The sequence below is a fragment of the Oncorhynchus keta genome, chromosome 33 (genome assembly GCF_023373465.1).
Source record: "Oncorhynchus keta strain PuntledgeMale-10-30-2019 chromosome 33, Oket_V2, whole genome shotgun sequence".
Taxonomy (NCBI): Eukaryota; Metazoa; Chordata; class Actinopteri; order Salmoniformes; family Salmonidae; genus Oncorhynchus; species Oncorhynchus keta.
Window position 1 is genome coordinate 3,844,229 of NC_068453.1, and position 15,664 is coordinate 3,859,892.

Below are 15,664 nucleotides of genomic sequence, written 5' to 3' on the forward strand. Positions count from 1 at the left end.
TACTATGAAAAATGGGAAAGTTTCAAATATTAATGGAATGAATATGACACATGCAGTGACATTCCAGTGTGACATAGCAAACAAAAAGGGAGAAAAGTGTTTATATTGGACATCCTAGATATTATTTAAACATCCATTGCAAAGTTATGGCATGTGTAACCACGTATTTACTGTAACTGTTAATGAAAACATGCTCCAACAGACCAAATGTAAATATCTAAATTCCATGGAGGCACCATCCAGAGTACCTCCAATACTGTTACATCTGTCCACATAAACCTAGGTAACATCCCAAATGGTACTTTGACTTTACCAAGTATTAGATAAAATGCAATTATGTTGTCCATAGCTTATGCCTGCCCATACCATAACCCCTCCGCCACCATGGGCCACTCTGTTCCCAACGTGGTGGATATCAGAAAACCGCTCGCCTACACGATGCCATACACGTGTTCTGCGGATGTGAGGCTGGTTGGATATACTGCCAAATTCTCTAAAACAACATTGGAGACGGCTTATGATAGAGAAATGAACATGACATTTTCTGGAAACAGCTATGGTGGATATTCCTGTAGTCAGCATGCCAATTGCACGCTCTCTCAAAACTTGAGACATCTGTAGCATTGTGTTGTGTCCCCAGCAGAAGGTGCACCTGTGTAATAATCATGGTGTTTAATCAGCTTCTTGATATACCACATCTGTTAGATGGGTGGATTGTCTTGGCAAATGAGAAATGCTCACTAACAGGGATGTAAACAAATTTGTCCACATCTGAAAGAAATAAGCTTTTTGTGCATCTGGAAAATTTCTGTGATCTTAAAAATTTTAGCTGATGAAACATTGGACCAATATTTTACATTTACGTTTATATTTTTGTTCACTGTAAATAGTGTGCCAAAAATGTTGCTAGAAATATGCAAATGTTTAAAGGCAAACAGTTCACCAGAGGTTTTTTTTTCTGCCGAAATACTTGTGGCAGCCATATTTAGCACCATAGAAGAAAAATATATTGGAATTGGAAACCTAGTAAACTAGCTTTATACCAAAGTTGTATCTGATAACTTGTTAATAAATTTTCCTAATAAACCTAAAACTCGCTAGGTATTTGATGCCTGGTTAGCATTGTCATGTTTTTATGGTATAGAGAGAAGCACATTTTGTTACTGGGTAGGTAGCTAATGGCTAGCGCTTAGCTAGCTAGCTTAGCTTGCTAAAGTTGGCTATTATAACTAGCTAACTAATGATTCGATTGATATCTTAAAGACATATTTTTAGATGAAGACGTTGCTGTCTTTAAATACCAATATACATGTCAATATGGTAGCGTCACTGTTCAGTAACGTTAGCATGTTTATTAGTTAGCACAACAACTAAGGTAGCAACTATTTGAGTTGACATCTTTTGCGGATTGGATACCCTTTTTTCCCTACTCATGGTGTTGGAAGAGGCTGCATCAACACCCTGGAAAGATGTTTGTGGTACACTAAGACTTTTTTTTATTGATAAATATGTGTATCGTCTTCAAGCTTGATAAGGTAAGAAAATGCATGTATTGTTCTCAAACGCCAACTCATTCATTCTTTGTAACAATTGGATCTTTCATTACTTTATACTAGGAGCTCTCTTTCTAGAAGCAATCAGTTACCAGGCAAAAATACAGATTGGAAGGTTTCAAACGGAGGAAAGCGAAATATGTGTGCACCAAATCAATACTTCTTGCATGCATTACCTTGATGTAACTCAAATATAATTAATTTCGGAAAAATAATATAAATAGCCATATTAGGCATAACTCAATTTTATGTTGCTTTTCTTCCACAAAAGCCTTATACACCCAAATCAGGAATAAGAGACAGCTAGTAGACATCTGGCTTTTTTTCATCATGATGTCCGAATGCAGTCTAGATTGAAGATCGTAATTAGGTAATTCGTTTGAATCAATTGTGTTGAGGCTTGGCTGGAGAAAAATCGTGTATAGGAACGATTTAGCCACACATTTAAGATTTAGTAGGCCTAAGTCCCACTTTATGCTAGCTACATCGTTTGTCTATATAGAATTTATACAAGGCAGAAACATTGTTTCCTTGCTGAAAAATATATAGAATGTTTTAGTTAGAAGAAAAGCAACATCAAGGCAACTTTGTTACAGCTCAACCAGTTTTCCCTAAGCCTAACCCACCCATTAGCTGGTGAGTCTACCTCCTTAAGATGCACAAATAGTAAATGTTTAGGTACTAGGTTTAGGTATTCTATCTTCATTTTGTTTTTGTTTTGTGTTCTCTGATTGTTCCGGTGCATGCATTCAACAAGCTTTGGACGAAGGACTCCAAAGTTTACTCAAAAAATGCAATAGTCCTGACCTGGGTTTGATTTTGTTGTTTTAATTGTTTAAATTGTTTATTCTATTTTAAACCCATTGGTTGAAAGCTCATTGCTCAGTTTAATACTGTCCTAAGGCTAACATCCCTATAGTGTTCACATTTCTCTCATGTAAATGTTGTAGCAATGTGAAAGCATTAAATAAACAATTTATTTGGGAAATATTTGGTCTGTACTCTTTTTTTCATTAGCATGCTGGTTAATATTGTACCACTTGGCATTATGTTTTAATTGTAGGATAGATAAGAATTTGATTGGATTTATTTGTATATGTTAAGACATTCAATACATGTTGTTTAGTTTACTCTATGAAAAACAAGTTCATTTTCAGCTATGTGTGATTGGTTTTATGTAAATAAGACATTTCAATGTGAAGTAATCAAAAACCTCATCTAATTTGCATATTCAGAATGAGTTTGAAACAAATTCGCAACAAACCGTGTTCTCCACAAGTTTCCCAGAATTGTTTGCCAGATGTTCACGTCGTTGCAAATTTGGCACAACAGTTTAGTGAAAATATTATTGCCACAACTGTTTGCCAGAAGCCTGTTTTTTGTCTGTAAGGGCATGCAGCAGGTAAAGAGAGATGAATAGATGCCAGAACCAGTTCAAATAGGATTATTCAGTTGAAATGAAGTCGACTCAAACTTTGACCCATAAAGAATTGAGGTGAAGTTAACTCAAACTTTGACCAATAACTCTGATTATATAAGCTACCTCCTGTGCCTGCTCCTCCTGCGCCTGTCCTGTCTCCTCCTGCTCCTGTCACAGTGCCATCTCCTCCTGCTCTTGTGCCAGGGCCAGGTGTAGGTCCTGCACCTCCTAAGTAAAAATATAAATAAGTCATCCTCAACATCCTCCTCCTCGTCATCATTAGACCAGATAACAAAGGATGGACCCTCATTGTATTTATCAGGTTTGCTTCCGGCTCCACTAGGCGCACCTGCAAAACAGATAAACCATAAGCTCTGTCCCTTCCTAGACTCTATCCCTAACAGTACCAACTTGACCTTACCTCCAGCACCTGTCCCAGCTCCGGTCCCGGTCCCAGCCCCTGTCCCAGCCCCTGCACCTCCAGCTGCCCCAGCACCAAGGGCCCCTCCTGCCCCACCTGGTCCTAGAAAAATAAACATCAAGGCAGTTCTTATGTCTGCATCTTTCCATCTGAGAGATGATGGGAAATGCAGCAGCAAGGTATAGTAGGGGTAATGGGTGCCGGTTTAGCTCTGGGAACGGCTTCACTTTAATGCAACAGTGCAGTATTCTGGAAAACAAAACCCATTCTCACCGTATTTGTCTGCCTTAAATCCAGATCCAGTACCATAGCCTGCAGATCCCAACCAAACACACAGAGACCAGTGTCAGACATCAGAACATACTGATACAATACACTTACCCATTGGTCTTTCTCTGTACATTTCATGTACTTACCAACTTGTCTTCTATGTAATGTAAAGGTCAGTGAAATGACCCAAACTAACCCATCTATATCCTCTCTCTCAGCTCTCCTCACACTTACCCCTTTTCCCCCAGGGAGAACCGCTGTACCCTCCTGGAAACCCACCTGGCACCCCTCCTGATCCTGCTCCGCCCCCGGCTCCAAAGCCACCTGGTCCGGCTCCAAAGCCACCTGGTCCGGCTCCATAGCCACCTGGTCCGGCTCCGAAGCCACCTTTGTATACAGAGTGTGTTAATATAGGGATGTGATGATATTGTATCATCTGTTTAGCTAGAATGTGGTGTTGCAGTGTGAGTATATGTACAATTTTCAGCTGTTACTTAAATTGTGGTAGTGCAGTAAGTAGCTTTGAGAGGCAAAGTCGACATTGGTGCTAAATAATAGGCAATATTTTCTCACCTGGTCCATAGCCACCTGGTACCCCTCCGACTATGGAAGTAAGAGGTAATCCCCCAGATCAAAGTTAGACATTTTCTGGACATCGATTCAACTTTATATTCCCTTAAAGGCATAGTTCACCCAAATGACCATATTGGTTTCCTTGAACAACGAACGACCAGACTGACAAGACAAATAAACTCACATCCTTGTCCTGCTCCTCCTCCAAGGGCCCCACCAGCAACTTGTCCATATTTAGCAGCTTTTGATCCGGCTCCATATCCTGTAGAATCATAGCGACTCTTTTCACTACAGAATGTTGAACTCAAACCAACAGAAAAAAACTGCCCAACCAATGCCATTTAGTAGGAAGCTTCCAGCCCAACAAACAATGTTTTCCCAGGAATACACAACAAGGATTCCCAATCAAATAATCACCCCAAGTACAACTATTATTAGTTGCCTTTATTTAACCAGGTAAATCGTTAAGAACATATTCTCAACAAACAAGGAACGTTGCTTTGTAAATAGCACCTATATCCCAACCTGTCCTAGGGAACCCCTGGCTCTGCTGTTGACTAACCTCTTCCAGGTCCATATCCGGCCCCAGGTAGTCCTCCTGCTCTTGCCCTAGCTTCATAGCCTCCTCCAGGGACTCCTCCTGCTCCCTGACCGTACCCAGCTCCAGGCCCTGTTCCTGCTCCATACCCTGCACCAGGCCCAGCTCCGGTCCCGTATCCACCCCCAGGCACTCTTCCTCCTGCTCCTAAGGCGCCTCCTGCCCCTGGTCCGTAGCCTCCTCCTGGCAGACCTCCTCCCGGGGCACCGAATCGCCCACCAAGGCCTCCACCCGGAGCTCCTCCACCTCCACCTGGACCTGGCAGGACAACACGGGAGGGGTCAAAGGTTAGGGTTAGACAACATAAATATTGCAGCCATATTGTTTTGTTTCAAGGATTTTAACATAAATACTCTCCACAGAGAGAAAATAATGATTACCGTATTTCAGAGACTTAGCCCCAGCAGGATATCCTGTGAGACAGAGCACATGATGGGAGATATTTTAATGATGGGAGACACTTCGTTGGTCCTATACCAGGCAGTGTCAGAGGAAGGCCCTAAAAATATTTGAAGAGTCCAGCTACCCAAGTCATAGACTGTTCTCTCTGCTACCGCACGACAAACGGTACCGATGCACCAAGTCTGGAACCAACATTACTCTGAACAGCTTCTAGCCAAAAGACTGCTAAATAGTTAACAAATTAGCTACCCGGACTATCTGCATTGACCCTTTTTGCACTAACTCTCATCACATGCAGCTGCTGCTGCTTATTATCTATCCTGTTGCCTCGTCACTTTACCTCTACCTATACAGTGCCTTGCAAAAGTATTGTTGTAGCTGAATCATAATTAGTTAGGTAACATAGATAAATAAGATGTTTTATTTACTTTATACTTGTCATTAGAATGTCTTCTTTTGGACTATACTGTTGGCAGTTACATTTTCCTCTCCTCTAGGGAAAAGTCACTTGGGGCCCAGAGAGGGGAGAGGTCAGGCTTGTCTTTTACATGTCTGGTAATAGGCAGAATATCAGAAAGGGAGAAGTCAGGTTTGAACATTGTCTTCATAACGAATATATCTGTGAAACCATGTGAAGGGCTCCATAATGTCTGTACTCCAGTCACTCCCTCTCTTTTCCCATTGGGGGAGGAGTATGGCAGTGTCTGGAACCATTGTATGTCCCCTCTGATGTTGCCCTTCTCTTGACCTAGTATATGACCTGGAGGCTCACTCTCCTCCATGAGCTTGTCCAGGAGGGGGTGTATTTGAGATGGGAGTATCTAGAATTGACAATTGATATATGCCATTGGATGAGGTAATGTTTTGGTAATATGAAGTACCAAGAACGAGAAGTAGAACCTCGTCTAAGAGACCAAACTGAACAATAATTTATAGTTAATGGTATCTGGCTATGGGATACTCCTCTTTCAAGTAAAAGGCCCTTTGTGAAGTTCCTAAGATCTGTGGTTCGTCATTGTGAGTTGAGAGGGGTGTATCTTGGCTATAAAATATGAAGTATTCTTTTGTAAGCACTCTCAGAATTCATTTATAGACACTGAATTGATCTGAGAGTCACAGGGCTATGGTGAAGGTCATATTATTAAAATATTAAGTTTAAGTACAACTCTGACTGTTGTGTGGTTTGTAACTCTCCTCATTTAGTAATACAGGAAATTACCACGACAGTATTCATCCCCCTTTGTGTTTTTCCTATTTTGTTGCATTACAACCTGTAATTTAAAGTTATTTTTATTTGGATTTGGACATACACAAAATATTCTAAATTGGAGAAGTGAAAAAAACGACTTGTGCAAAGAAAGAAACAACTGAAAAGTGGTGCGTGCATATGTATTCACCCCCTTTGCTATGAAGCCCCTAAATAAGATCTGGTGCAACCAATTACCTTCAGAAGTCACATAATTAGTTAAATAAAGTCCACCTGTCTGCAATCTAAGTGTCACATGATATCAGTACCTGTTCTAAAAGGCCCCAGAGTCTGCAACAGCAATAAGCAAGGGGCACCACCAAGCAATCGGCACCATGAAGACCAAGTAGCTCTCCAAACAGATCAGGGACAAAGTTGTGGAGAAGTACAGATCAGGTTTGAGTTATAACAAAATATCCAGAACTTTGAACAACCCACGGAGCAACATTAAATCCATTATTAAAAATGGAAAGAATATGGCACCACAACAAACCTGCCAAGATAGGGCCACTCACCAAAACTCACAGACCAGACAAGGAGGGCATTAATCAGAGAGGCAACAAAGAGACTAAAGATATCCCTGAAGGAGCTCCACAACGGAGAGAATCTGTCCATAGGACCACTTTAAACCGTAGACTCCACAGAACTGGGCTTTACGGAAGAGTGGCGATAAAAAAGCCATTGCTTAAAGAAAAAATTAGCAAACACATTTGGTGTTCGCCAAAAGGCATGTGGGAGACTCCCCAAACATATGGAAGCAGGTGCTCTGGTCAGATGAGACTAAAATTGATCTTTTTGGCCATCAAGGAAAACACTATGTCTGGCGCAAACCCAACACCTCTCATCACTCCGAGAACACCATCCCCACAGTGAAGCATGGTGGTGGCAGCATTTTCGTCCACAGGGACAGGGAAACTGGTCAGAATTGAAGGAATGATGGATGGTGCCAAATACAGGGATATTATTGAGGGAAACCTGCTTCAGTCTTCCAGAGATTTGAGACTGGGACAGAGGCTCACCTTCCAGCTGGACAATGACCCTAAGCATACTGCTAAAGCAACACTCAAGTGGTTTAAGGTGAAACATTTAAATGTCTTGGAATGGCCTAGTCAAAGCCCAGACCTCAATCCAATTGAGAATCTGTGGTATGACTTAAAGATTTCTGTACACCAGCGGAACCCATCCAATTTGAAGGAGCTGGAGCAATTTTGCCTTGAAGAATGGGCAAAAATCCCAGTGGCTAGGTGTGCCAAGCTTATAGAGACATACCCCAAGAGACTTGCAGCTGTAATTGCTGCAAAAGTTGGCTCTACAAAGTCTTGACTTTGGGGGGGTGAATAGTTATGCACGCTCAAGATTTCAGTTTTTTTGTCTTATTTCTTATTTGTTTCATAATAATAAAAAAATTGAATCTTCAAAGTGGTTGACATGTTGTGTAAATCAAATGATACAACCCCCCCCCCAAAAAAAAAAAAATAGGACAAAATAGGAAAAATGCCAATGGGGGTGAATACTTTCGCAAGCCACTGTATGTACATGTAAATCCAACATTGTTATCAGGAACTATTCCAAAAGTTAGAAAAACAGCTTATGTGCTGCCACTCCATAAGGCAGGGATTATCGTGAACTTGATCATTATCGTCCCATCTCCAGGCGTCCATGTCTCGCTAAGATTTTCAAATATTTGGTAAATAATCAACTTCAGTATTTTATATCTGTGAATGGTATTTTGAATATAAATCCATCTGGATTTAGGCCAGGGCACTGCACTATCACAAAAAGCACATTAGTTGTTAATGATATTGTCAATGCTTTTTCTAAAGTGAAACGTGCTGCTTTGTTTGTGGACCTGTCAAAAGCTTTTGATACTGTTGATCATGCTATTTTAATGAATAAATTGTCTGAGATTGGCCAGGGCTCTGATGCCTGCCCATGGTTTCATGATTAACTCAGTGACAGAACTCAGGCCATCTTGATTGATGGGGTTAAGTCCAAATGTCTTGAAAATAAAGGTGTTCCGCAGAAGTAGATACCAGGAGCTGTTCTTTTCAAAAGTTTTATGAATGCAATTGGTCAATCTGTAAATTTGTTTTTAAACATTTCATCAATATGCTGTATGTACTACTATGTACGCAATTTCCCCGACTGCTGACCTGGCTGTGACAAGGCTACAGTTAGATTTTATAGCTGTACAGGAAGCCCTTACTGATTTTAAAACTCGTGCTTAATACGGGCAAACTAAATAAATGCTGTTTTGAAGTTCTCCTAAAATTGTCTCTGCTGGATTACATCTTCATTCATCATCGGATGGTTCTATAAATAGAACAAGACCCTGCATACAAATACCTTGGTGTGTTGATTGACAGTGATTTAACATTTAAAAAAAACATATGAATGAGAAGCTAAGATTAAAAGTGGGCTTTTTTTTACAGAAACAGATCTTGCATCTCTCTAGTCAGTAGGAAGCAGATTGTGCTGTCAACCTTTCTAGCTGTTCTTGATTATGGTGATACTATTTATCAAAGTGCAGCTTCCACTACTCTTAAACCCTTTGATGTACCCTTCATTTTATCACAGTAGGCAGTTGTATTACTGATCACTGCATTCTTTACCAAAGGTTGGCTGGACGGTTAAAGGTGAAAGTCACGTACAGTAGATGCTCTTTTTGTTTATAAAGCCCTGCTCAACAAACTTCCAACTTACCTATCTTTACTGTTACGATTTATAACTACAAGTTATCAACCCCGTTCACAGGGTTAAATAACTTGCAATAAATAACTTGTTATTATTTTTCTGTTTTTCTCTCTTATTGGTAAGGGCCTGTAATTAAGCATTTCATTTTTAGCCTACACCTGTTTACGAAGAATGTGACAAATCATATTAGATTTTTTGACCCACTGGTTTAATGTACCTCCAACACCAGCACCAGGTCCGTAACCAGCACCACTACCAGGTAAACCACCTCCGGGTGTGTATCCACCACCAGGCACTCCACCAGCACCAAGCCCAGCTCCAGGCCCTGCTCCCTGGCCAAGTCCAGTCCCAGCACCCACTCCTGGTCCATAACCACCACCGGTTCCACGGCCAGGTCCAAATCCAGGACCATAACCACCAGGGACACCTCCACCACCACCAAGCCCAGATCCAGGCACTCCACCCTGGCCTACTCCAGTCCCTGCTCCCCCTCCTGGTACTCCTCCCTGTCCTCCTCCTGGGGTCCCAAGGACACCACTTAGCATACCTGTCAGTGGAGACATTGATTTACCTCTCTATTAAAGTATTATACCAGCTGGTACAGTATGCATACAAATAAATATTTCAAAACGGAACTTTCAACTTTACAAAAGACAAGGATATTGGATTTACTCACCATATTTACGAGCTTTGGCATTTGCATCATATCCTGTAAAGGAGCACATTTTTGAATTAAATACACATCCTGTTTTCTCTTTTACAGATTATTCTTGTCACTGAACAGGAATACAATTATGCCTCCAGCTCCAGTTCCTTGTCCTTCCCCAGCTTCACCTGGTTCTTTGACTCAATGTCTATTTAATGTGTATATTTATGTTTCTCTATACTTGTCTATTGATACACTTGTTTTGTATGGTGCAGGGCTCATTTGTAAAAGAGACTTTAGTATCAATATGACTTCCCTGTTGAAATGAAGTTAAATAAATACATCAACCTCATTTAACTCGAACCCCTGCACATCAACTTGGTATTGGTACCCCGTCTATATAGCCAAGTTATTGTTACTCATTGTGTATTTATTCCTTGTGTTATTATTTTTCTGTTTTTCTCTCTGCATTATTGCGAAGGGCCTGTAATTAAGCATTTCATTGTTAGCCAACACCTTTTTACGAAGAATGTGACAAATCATATTAGATTTTTTGACCCACTGGTTTAATGTACCTCCAACACCAGCACCAGGTCCGTAACCAGCACCACTACCAGGTAAACCACCTCCGGGTCTGTGTCCACCACCAGGCACTCCACCAACTCCTCCACCTGGTCCATAGCCAGCTCCACCATGTCCTTCCCCGGCACCACCTGGTCCAACCCCTCCACCTGTTCCATAACTTCCAGCACTACCTGGTCCATAACCACCAGGTCCAGCTCCACCTGGTCCATAGCCGGCCCCACCTGGTCCATAACTGGCCCCCCCTGGTCCAACTCCACCTCCAGGACCGAAGCTACCGCCAGGCCTGTAACCGCCTCCTGGTTCCCCTCCAGCCCCACCAGGCAGTCTTCCGGTTCCAATCCCAGATGCAGGCACTCCCTGGCTGAGCCCACCACCAGCTACAGTGCCTGCTCCACCCTGACCTGGAGAAAGGGAGGCAATGGTCTTGTATGAAGAGTGCTTATACCTCAACAATTAGAGGACCGGTGTTGGTGAGTAGTGAACTACATGTAGTTCAACTAGTAATTTAACTGCATTTTGCAGTAGCTTGGTGGTAGTTCAACTAGTTATTTAATTCCACTTTGCAGTAGCTTGGTGGTAGTTCAACAAAATTCAAGTCTAGGTATTGTTTTCAGAAGTTAATAACTTTTTTTTGCCATGGAGTGGTGTACCCAACTACACACTATTATATATATACTGTATATATATTATACAGTTGAAGGCGGAAGTTTACAAAGTCGGTTAGGACATCTACTTTGTGCATGACACAAGTAATTTTTCCAACAATTGTTTACAGACATATTATTTCACTTATAATTCACTGCATCACAATTCCAGTGCGTCAGAAGTTGACATACACTAAGTTGACTGCGCCTATAAACAGCCTGGAAAATTCCAGAAAATTATATCATGGCTTTAGAAGCTTCTGATAGGATAATTGACATCTTTTGAGTCAATTGGAGGTGTACCTGTGAATGTATTTCAAGGCCTACCTTCACACCCAGTGCCTCTTTGCTTGACATCATGTGAAAATAAAAAGAAATCATCCAAGACCTCAGAGAAAATAATTGTAGACCTCCACAAGTCTGGTTCATTCTTGGGAGCAATTTCCAAATGCCTGAAAGTACCCCGTTCATCTGTACAAACAATAGTTTGCAAGTATAAACACCATGGGACCACACAGCCGTCATACCACTCAGGAAGGAGACGCATTCTGTCTCCTAGAGATGAACGTACTTTGGTGCGAAAAGAGCAAATCAATCCCAGAACAACAGCAAAGGACCTTGTTAAGATGCTGAAGGAGACAAGTACAAAAGTATCTATATCCACAGTAAAACGAGTTCTATATCGACATAAGCCACTGCTCCAAAACCACAATAAAAAAAGCCAGACTATGGTTTGCAACTGCAAATGGGGACAAAGATCGTATTTTTTGGAGAAATGTCCTCTGGTCTGATGAAACAAAAATAGAACCGTTTGGCCTTAATGACCATCCTTATGTTTGGAGGAAAAAGTGGGATACTTGCAAGCCAGAGAACACCATCCCAACCGTGAAGCACGGTGGTGGCAGCATCATGTCGTGGGGGTGCTTAGCTGCAGGAGGGTCTGGGGCACTTCACAAAATAGATGTCATCATGAGGTTGTCACGACTTCCGCCGAAGTTGGCTCCCTTGCCTCGTCGTCACCGTCCTATTAGCCGCCACCGATCCCTTTTTCGTTTTTGTCTTATTAGTTTCACCTGTGTTCTGTTGTATGGCTTAATGAGCTTCCCTATTTTAAGTACGTGTACCCGCCCTTGTTTTGTGCGGGATTGTATTTATGTTACATGTGTGCGTTTTAGGTAGAGATGGTTATATTTTCTGGACTTGGCACCCTGTGTTTTTGGGTAGTCATTTTGTTGTCCGCGCCCTGTGTTATTGGGCTTGTAATTTTTGTGTGCTGTATTAAAGAGCACTTTTCCCCGGTGGAACTCTCTGCGCCTGATTCCTTCACCCACCTAGTCCCCCGTGACAGAGGTAGGAAAATAATGTGGATATATTGAAGCAACATCTCAAGACATCAGTCAGGAAGTTAAAGCTTGGTCTCAAATGGGTCTTCCAAATGGACATTGACACCAAGAATACTTTAAAAGTTGTGGCAAAATGGCTTAAGGACAACAAAGTCAAGGAATTGGAGTGGCCATCACAAAGAACTGGAAAAGCGTGTGTGAGCAAGGAAGCCTACAAGCTTGACTCAGTTACACCAGTTCTGTAAGGAGGAATGGGCCAGAATTCACCCAACTTATTGTAGGAAGCTTGTGCACGGCTACCCGAAACGTTTGACCCAAGTTAAACAATTTAAAGGCAATGCGACAAAATACTAATTGAGTGTATGTAAACTTCTGACCCACTGGGAATGTGATGAAAGAAATAAAAGCTGAAATAAATATTTCTCTCTACTATTATTCTGACATTTCACATTCTTAAAATAAAGTGGTGATCCTAGCTGACCTTAGGTAGGGAATTTGTCCTAGGATTAAATGTCAGGAATTGTGAAAAACTGAGTTTAAATGTATTTGGCTAAGGTGTATGTAAACTTCCAACTTCAACTGTATATATAATAATAAAAGTAGTAATAATAATAATATGGGTAGGTTTGCGTTTAATAGGCTAAATTACCCATTCTGACTCCAGAGTGATCTATTCTTGCAATTTGTAGTCTGACATTTCAGATTTAGATATGATCATTTTTCCCAAAGTAGTTTGGATGTCGTGAACTACTTTTCCAAATTATTTTAGCTAAGTAAACTATACGTTTCTTAAGGGTAGCTTTAGTGTAGCTTAACGTCTTCCAGTGTGAAGTAATTGGTAGCTTGGTAAACTATATTTTCAGAGTAGCTTACCCAAAACTGAATAGGATGCAGACAGTTACCTTAAATAAATCATAGTTATGTGCTCTTGGTTTTGAAGCAAACTCTCACCATATTTGGCTGCCTTAGATCCAGCTCCTGTAAAATAGAGTGATGCAAGAAACTAAAATTAGCATTGGCATCAGATGAAATAACTTATCCTTCAAAAAATAAGAATATTTAAGTGAACTCTTTTTCTATTTCAAACGCCAAATGCGTAGCCATGCAGAGTGTAGGATGGGAGGTGATGGAGGGACCTGCTGGGTGGTAGGAGTGAGTGTACACAGATCTAGCACATTCTACACGTGTATGATATGTAAGATATCATGTGGAAAGATAGGAGAATGCCCCCACACACTGTTTAGATGCTCTTAGAGTTAGTTGAGGACCAGATTCAATGTTTAGGTCAATATGGTCAAAATTTTGCATCAATTTTACATCAAAACAGCTAGGAGTATTTAAAAACTTGGCAGCAAGTATTCTCCTTTCTTTTCCTTTAAGTCTCTAACTCACCTCCGGGGTAGGCACCTCCTACACCTAGGCCAGCCCCTGGGTACCGCCCTCCACCTGGGTAACCCCCTGGGTATCCATACCCACCTGAGCCAGGGACGCCCCCTGCCCCAGGTACGCCTCCTGGTCCGGCTCCGACCCCGTAACCAGGTACGCCTCCTGCTCTGGCTATGCCTCCGAATCCAGGTATGCCTCCTGCTCCACCTCCGTAACCAGGTACACCACCAGCTCCAACTCCATAACCAGGGACCCCATCTGCTCCAGGTACGCCGCTAGGTACTCCTCCTGCTCCGGCCATGCCCCCTTGACGAAGTACACCTCCAGCTCCAACTCCATAACCAGGGACCCCACCTGCTCCAGGTACACCGCTAGGTACTCCTCCTGCTCCTGACATGCCCCCTTGACGAAGTACACCTCCAGCTCCAGCTGGCCAGGGTTAGACAATTCTCATCTTTGACTCCAATTCACACTGAACCCCCAAACACATAGGTCCCCCACACTACAAACACTTGAGTCCCCCCACATCACAAACACCTGAGCCTCTCCACACCAAACACCTGAATCCCCCCAGACCACAAACACCCAAATCATTCAATACCTGGGTAATAAAACCTGTTATGTCACCAAACGTACTCTTACCATCTTCCTAAGGACTAGTTCATATGGTCTTACCATAAACCTACCAACTACCACCTTCCTAAAGGATTAATTATTAATTCAGTCTTACCATATTTAGCAGCAAGCTTGGCCTGGGAATTAGCTGATTTGCCTCCAGCCCCTAAAAATGGAAGAGAAGAAGAGGACAAAGAGGAGGAATGAAATAAGAAAAGGAAGAGAAATAGCAGGATAATAGATATGGATTGTGAATTGTTGTAGTAGTTTTCAAGTGTCCCAATCTGGTCTCAGAGCATTTCGTATGTAAATACTCGACACTCAATTTATACTGAACAAAATGTCAAGTGTTGGTCCCATGTTCCATGAGCTGAAATAAAATATCTCAGAAATGTTTCATTTGCACAAAAAGCTCATTTCTGTCAAATTTGTTTAAATCCCTGTTAGTGATCCTTTGCCAAGATAATTCCATCCACCTGACAGGTGTGGCACATAAAGGAGCTTATTAAACAGCATGATCATTACCTTGTGCTGGGGACAATAGAAGGCCACTAAAATGTATAGTTTTGTCACAACACAATGCCACCAATGTCACAAATTTTGAGGAGGCATGCAATTGGCATGCTGACTGCAAGAATATCCACTAGAGCATTTGCCAGATAATTTAATGTTAATTTCTCTACCATAAGCCACCTCTAACGTAATTTTACAGAATTTGGCAGTACGTCCAACCAGCCTCACAAATGCAGACTACGTGTAACCACACCAGCCCAGGATCTCCACATCCGGCTTCTTCACCTGTGGCATTGTCTAAGACCAGCCACCCAACTGAGTATTTCTGTCTGTAATAAAGCTGTTTTGTAGGGAAAAACTCATTCTGATTGGCTGGGCCTGGCTGCCTAGTGAGTGGGCCTGGCTCCCATGGCTGCGCCCCTGCCCAGTCATGTGAAATCCATAGATTAGGGCCTAATGAATTTATTTAAATCGACTGATTACTTTATATGAACTGTAACTCTGTAAAATTGTTGGAATTGTTCAATGTTGCATTTACTATGGTATGTATTAATTTGTTGTTGTCCATCACCTATTACGTATATGTTTCGAATTGCAATTCGTAATACACTGCTCAAAAAAATAAAGGGAACAGATCTGAATGAATGAAATATTCTTATTAAATACTTTTTTCTTTACATAGTTGAATGTGCTGACAACAAAATCACACAACAATTATCAATGGAAATCAAATGTATCAACCCATGGAGGTCTGG

At 41.6% G+C, this 15,664-nt stretch overlaps 1 protein-coding gene across 1 annotated transcript in view; it reads right to left on the minus strand.

Annotated features, from left to right (window-relative positions):
• Window positions 1–15,664, minus strand: part of LOC118366059 (fibroin heavy chain-like) — a 63,592-nt gene that overhangs the window by 23,595 nt on the left and 24,333 nt on the right. The window contains exons 15-28 of the mRNA XM_052491603.1: window positions 14,512–14,562; window positions 13,788–14,210; window positions 13,347–13,373; window positions 10,399–10,809; window positions 9,854–9,886; window positions 9,395–9,724; window positions 5,216–5,248; window positions 4,800–5,093; window positions 4,422–4,499; window positions 4,238–4,267; window positions 3,944–4,051; window positions 3,668–3,706; window positions 3,395–3,496; window positions 3,097–3,201 (exon numbers count right to left, since the gene is read on the minus strand). Coding sequence (XP_052347563.1) covers window positions 3,097–3,201; window positions 3,395–3,496; window positions 3,668–3,706; window positions 3,944–4,051; window positions 4,238–4,267; window positions 4,422–4,499; window positions 4,800–5,093; window positions 5,216–5,248; window positions 9,395–9,724; window positions 9,854–9,886; window positions 10,399–10,809; window positions 13,347–13,373; window positions 13,788–14,210; window positions 14,512–14,562 — 2,064 coding nt within the window. The remainder of the gene's footprint in view (window positions 1–3,096; window positions 3,202–3,394; window positions 3,497–3,667; window positions 3,707–3,943; window positions 4,052–4,237; window positions 4,268–4,421; window positions 4,500–4,799; window positions 5,094–5,215; window positions 5,249–9,394; window positions 9,725–9,853; window positions 9,887–10,398; window positions 10,810–13,346; window positions 13,374–13,787; window positions 14,211–14,511; window positions 14,563–15,664) is intronic.